This window comes from Physeter macrocephalus, chromosome 7, assembly GCF_002837175.3.
Source record: "Physeter macrocephalus isolate SW-GA chromosome 7, ASM283717v5, whole genome shotgun sequence".
In the NCBI taxonomy this organism is placed as follows: Eukaryota; Metazoa; Chordata; class Mammalia; order Artiodactyla; family Physeteridae; genus Physeter; species Physeter macrocephalus.
The window spans coordinates 38,020,198-38,026,208 of NC_041220.1; the positions used below are offsets into that span (position 1 = coordinate 38,020,198).

General features: G+C 39.8%; 1 protein-coding gene across 4 annotated transcripts in view; it reads left to right on the plus strand.

The window, feature by feature from the left end:
• The window catches only part of TMPRSS11A (transmembrane serine protease 11A), a 53,796-nt gene that overhangs the window by 15,164 nt on the left and 32,621 nt on the right, over positions 1-6,011 (plus strand). For 3 of the 4 annotated variants that reach the window (XM_007122163.4, XM_007122164.4, XM_055085944.1), the window contains 2 exons: positions 3,695-3,813; positions 5,589-5,707. In XM_007122163.4, coding sequence (XP_007122225.2) covers positions 3,695-3,813; positions 5,589-5,707 — 238 coding nt within the window. The remainder of the gene's footprint in view (positions 1-3,694; positions 3,814-5,588; positions 5,708-6,011) is intronic. The other variant, XM_055085945.1, reaches the window with a different exon arrangement.

Sequence of the window (6,011 nt, forward strand, 5' to 3'; positions counted from 1 at the left end):
TTTTATCATAAATGGGTGTTGAATTTTGTCGAAAGCTTTCTCTGCATCTATTGAGATGATCATATGGCTTTTCTCCTTCAATTTGTTAATATGGTGAATCACGTTGATTGATTTGCGTATACTGAAGAATCCTTGCATTCCTGGTATAAACCCATCGTGCTCATGGTGTATGATCCTTTTACTGTGCTGCTGGATTCTGTTTGCTAGTATTTTGCTGAGGATTTTTGCATCTATGTTCATCAGTGATATTGGCCTGTAGTTGTCTTTCTTTGCTTTAATCCGCTGCTCCTGAGGCTGCTGGGAGAAATTTCCTTTTCTCTTCTTTGTTTGCACAGCTCCCGAGGTTTAGCCTTGGATTTGGCCCCGCCTCTGCACGTAGGTCGGCTGAGGGCATCTGTTCTTCACTCAGACAGGATGGGGTAAAAGGAGCAGCTGATTCAGGGGCACTGGCTCACTCAGGCCGGGGGGAGGGAGGAGTACGGAGTGCGGGGCGAGCCTGCAGCAGCAGAGGCCAGCGTGACATTGCACCAGCCTTAGGCGCCCCGTGCGTTCTCCCGGGTAAGTTGTCCCTGGATCTCGGGACCCTGGCAGTGGCGGGCTGCACAGGCTGCCGGGAGGGACGGTGTGGATAGTGACCTGTGCTTGCACACAGGCTTTTGGTGGCTACAGCAGCAGCTTTAGCGTCTCATGCCCGTCTCTGGGGTCCACACTGATAGCCGTGGCTCGCGCCCCTCTCTGGAGCTCCTTTACGCTGCGTTTTTAATTCCCTCTTCTCGCGCACCAGGAAACAAAAGGGACAAGAAAAAGTCCCTTGCCTCTTCGGCAGCTCTAGGCTTTTTCCCGGACTCCCTCCTGGCTAGCTGTGGTGCAGTAGGCCCCTTCAGGCTGTGTTCACTCTGCCAACCCCAGTCCTCTCCCTGGGATCCGACCGAAGCCCGAGTCTCAGCTCCCAGCCCCCACCCGCCCCAGCGGGTGAGCAGACAAGCCTCTCCGGCTGGTGAGTGCTGGTTGGCAGCGATCCTCTGTGCGGGAATCTCTCCGCTTTTCCCTTCGCACCCCTGTGGCTGCGCTCTCCTCCGCGGCTCCGAAGCTCCCCCCTCCGCCACCCGCAGTCTCCGCTCGCAAAGGGGCTTCCTAGTGTGTGGAAGCTTTTCCTCCTTCACAGCTCCCTCCCACTGTTGCAGGTCCCGTCCCTATTCTTTGTCTCTTTTTTTTTCTTTTTTCTTTTACCCTACCCAGATACATGGGGTTTCTTGCCTTTTGGGAGGTCTGAGGTCTTCTGCCAGCGTTCAGTAGGTGTTCTGTAGGAGTTGTTCCACATGTAGATGTATTTCTGATGTATTTGTGGGGAGGAATGTGATCTCCACGTCTTACTCTTCCGCCATCTTGAAGCTCCTCCTGTTTGTTGTTTTTATGTTCTGGAACCTTAGGTCTTGTCCATCAAAAACTGCCTTTCGACAGCCTGTTGTCTAGATTCTTCTATATCAGTCAATGTGCATTGTCAGTATTTTCCATACACAACAGAATTCAGGTCTCTCAAGTTTCACTAGTGGTAATTTGTTACACAGCAAGCAACAGAAGATTAATATACCAGTGTTTGTTTTATGGGTGCAGGTAAAGCAGGAAAAGAATGCTTGAGCATCTCTACCTACAAACAGGCTAGATTCCAAAGGCTTTACTAAGCATATTTTTTTCAAATCTGAAGTGATATTATGCAAATCACTACTAGGACCTCTCCAGAATGGGAGGTTGATGATGCATATTTGCTTTCATGCATTGCTTGTTCACATTCATAAAAGTTGATATTAAGTTGAAAGTTTATTCATATAGGATTAAGTAGTTTATTGGCTAAATGTATTACTTATGCCAAAACTATTACCTTCTTAACTATTTAGGTCCAAACAGTTTATATCTTTCATGCTGGCATTTATGTATAAAAGTATTTTATATTAAAAAAAATTCCTGTAAATCAATCAATATTTATTAAAAGTCTACTTAGAGTAAATCAATGCACTAAATCTTGTGAAACATGAAAAATACCTCTGCCCCCAAAGAATTTAGCTTTTCAATACACACACAAAAAGATAAATTCTAATGAAAGGGATAAATTGACTACAATGGCAAGCTGCAGAGAAGGAGCACTAGAAAATGAGTTAGATGACCTGGGCCCTTTTAAGTCTCCTGGCTCTAACAAATAAGGCATCTTCTCTCTCAGCCTCTGTTGTTTTATATGTAAGGTTGGTGTAATACCTGCCTGATTCTCATGGTTTTATAAAATTCCTACTCTGTACCAGGCACCTTATTAGGTCTTAATGATAAAAAGATGAACATGACTAGTTTAACCCATTGAGTTCACTGTTAAGTATAGGTTAATATACTTGAAAATAAACAGTTACTACAATGTGATTATCACTATTGTTGAGCATAACTAGAGAAAGAGCAAAGAGTTACTTTTTTTCTCCTAAACTGTGGAAATTTCCTCTAATCCAGAGGTGATGCAATATAAAGTATATAGCATCACTTTTGAAGCATTTTTGCCAAACGAATTTAAATCTAATCAAATCTTTAGATCTAAATTTAAGCTTATAAGAAATGAGGGGCTGGGGCTTCCCTGTTGGCGCAGTTGTTGCGCGTCCGCCTGCCGATGCAGGGGAACCGGGTTCGCGCCCCGGCTGCGCGTCCGGAGCCTGTGCTCCGCAACGGGAGAGGCCGCAGCAGAGGGAGGCCCGCATACCACAAAAAAAAAAAAAAAAAAAAAGAAATGAGGGGGATAGAACAAGTTAAATGAGATCACAAGAAAGCATTCAGACAAGTCCAGAAGGTGGACATTCTAAAGAAAAACTGGCTTGATCTCTTCAACAAGTCAATGACATTAAAAATTAAAAAGCAAGCTGGACTCTTTTATATTAAAAAAGACTTAAAAGACATAACAACCAAGGTACTATGAGGTCCTTGATTTGTACAATCCATCTGTAAAGAGGGACAATAAAAGAAATCTGAAGATGGATTTTGTATTAGAAGATAAAAAGATTAGAGAAATACTGTTAATTTTTTAAGAGTGTTATGGTATTGTGGTTATATTGTAAATATCCTAATTGCTTATAATAATGATTTGGTAAAAACTCATGAAGTCCTATTTTACATTAAAATACAGCAGAAAATAATGAATAAAGCCATTATAGCAAAAATGTTAACTGACAATGATGTGATGAATATAGGGGTGTTCTACTATACCATTCTTTCTAAATTTCTGTGTCTGAAAAATTTCGTAACAGTTAAAAATGAAAGATAAAGAATAAATGAGACAATACATTTGAAATCACTTTGTAAACTTTAAAAGGATAGATAAAAGAGATTTTTTTTTTTTTAAGAAATTGTTGGAGAAAGAAGGAATGGTTCTTTTTCAAGCACATGTGCTACTTTGGACCACACTGCTAAGAGAAGTCAGGAGTGGCCACCACAGAGATCCAACCAATGCCTCTAGAAATAGAAACCAGGAGCAATAGCTTGGATTCCCAGATACTGATCTTTTTAATACCTCCCTTCATGCCGAGATGACCTTGACCAAAATTGAAGACAAATGTCTTCTTGCTGGGAAAGGTGGGCTAAAGCAACGTGCACTCATCCAAGAAGTAGCAGAAAGCCTGTAACCATTACAACATGAGAGTTAACTGGTGAGTTTTCCTTTTTGCAGCTCGGTAGGATTTGGCACCCAAAGCAGAGGTTTCAAACCATGGATGATTGCTCTTATTGTATTATTACTGGCAGTGGTAACTGTGGCCCCTGGTCTTCTGGCTCACTTCTTAGTCTCTGGTAGGTAAAATTGTGGATTTTGCTCAGTTTGATTTCAGTTTTCTGTAAAGCTTCATTTGAATAAATGTAAATTTATTTCCATCCAAAAATAATGTACTTTCACCAGTAAATGTCCACATTTTTAATTTTTTAATTTATTCAGTCATTTCATCGACAAATAACTACTGAATGTTTAGTATGTCCAAGTACTTTTCAGGGCACTCAAGAAACAGCATTAATAAGCAAAGCAGATAAATTTCCCACCTCCTTGGAGCTCACAATCTAGTATTCTTTTCAGAATCTATACAAAAGACCAAATTAGTAATTGTCTAAAATTTACTAGTAATCACAATAAACTCTAATCATTCATGTATATGCAAGTGAAAAATTATGATGAATTAGTTATTAAAATTGGCTCTTTTACTCAGCATTTTCTGCCCACTAACGTTTCTAGGGAAAAAAGAAAAGCACATGTCCAATGAAATAATGAATTTTAAAATTATTGGTAAAGTATAAATATGATACAGTATTATTACTTATTTTTAGAGAAAACATTTTACTCTTTCCAAAACAATATCAGATTATTTTTCTATTGCCTGATATATTTATAATCCCACAAAAATTCACTGCAGAATTCTCTTTTTATATTGCATCACTCTAGAGTGCAAACCATTTACATTTTTGACAAACGTCCACAATGTCAATCTCACACAGATGTATGTGATAAGACAACTAGTTCAGGGGACTTACTTGAATGGACTTATCTGTTGTCTCTTTCCTCAGACTTGATGGGGGAGTGAAGATTCTTTTAGGAGCTTTAAAGGGCCCATATAACGACCCCATCTGTAGTTTACACCAATGGCAAAAGATTCTCAGGTCAGCTAATTTAATGAATAGAAGCCCCTTTACTATGAGTAGAGGGTTCAATTACAAATGGACTATATAAATTAGTAATCGAGGGGACCAAAAAAGCACTACAGAGTCCAGAGATGTCCCTAGGAGATAGATCATCCTGAGGTCCTCTTTCTTTCCTAGATCCACAGCTTCCCAAGGAGAGATGTGCTTCTGTGGTTGCTCCATTTTCTATCTTTAACTCTTTGTAGATTTCTTGCCCCACCAGGGCCATACTCCTAAGATTACCACATTCCTCCACTGCTCTGTTTTTTATAACCTTTCCTGAGAGACGAGCAGACATCTGATTGATTCATCCCTTTTACACACTGTTCTCACCTCCAACCTCAGGCAGTTTTTTCCCTGCCTTTCTTTTCACACCTTTCTTAGTGTGCCTGGCTCTTGCATTAAAAACCAAAATTTACAAGAACACTTATTACCTCTACTTCCAGTAGAGTACAAGGTGGTATACATTTCACTGCAGCAAGAAGCAATACAGTAATTAAATATTCCAGCTCTAGAGCCACACTTGTCTGGGTTTAAACTTGGAGAGGCCACTAACTAGTTGTATAGCACAGAGCAAGTTACTTAATGCCTCCTGCCTCACTTTCTTCATCTGTAAAATGAAGGTGATGCCAGTCTTAGAGAGCTTAGTGACAGTCAAATGAATTAATACATATAAAGTGCCCAGAACAGAGCTTAGCACAGAGTAGGCACTGAATAAATACCACCTACTATTATTAATATACAACATTAATCATTATTTTTATTATATTTATTATTAAACTAAATTAAAGTCTCAGAGATATATTCAAGACTTCATATTAGCCCCGTTATAGTTGGGCCTTAGATCCCAAAATCTACCCTCAAACCACTTAATTTCCTACTTTTTCTTTTCATCATAGGCCAGAAAATGGAGTATTATCATGGCACCTTTAAAATTTCAGATCTACGAGTCAAAAGTAATTCTGGACAAAGCAGCCCATACCAGCTTAAGGACTTAAAGGAGACGAGTGAAAAGTTGGTAAGTCAGATAAAATTGTTTCTATCATAAAATATTGCAGGAGGAAGGGATTTTGTGAATCATTTTCCCCACTATTTCTTAAAACATGATTTTCAGACAATTTGCATCAGAATCATCTTGCAGATTCCCAGGTCCCACTCCAGATCTTCTGAATCAGTGTCTGATGGGGTGGGTGGGTAGGGAAAGGGGAGTAAGGGAATCTGCATTTTAGCAAATTGGTGATTCTGATAAACCACTTTTTTTTTAACATTTTTATTGGAGTATAATTGCTTTACAATGGTGTGTTAGTTTCTGCTTTATAACA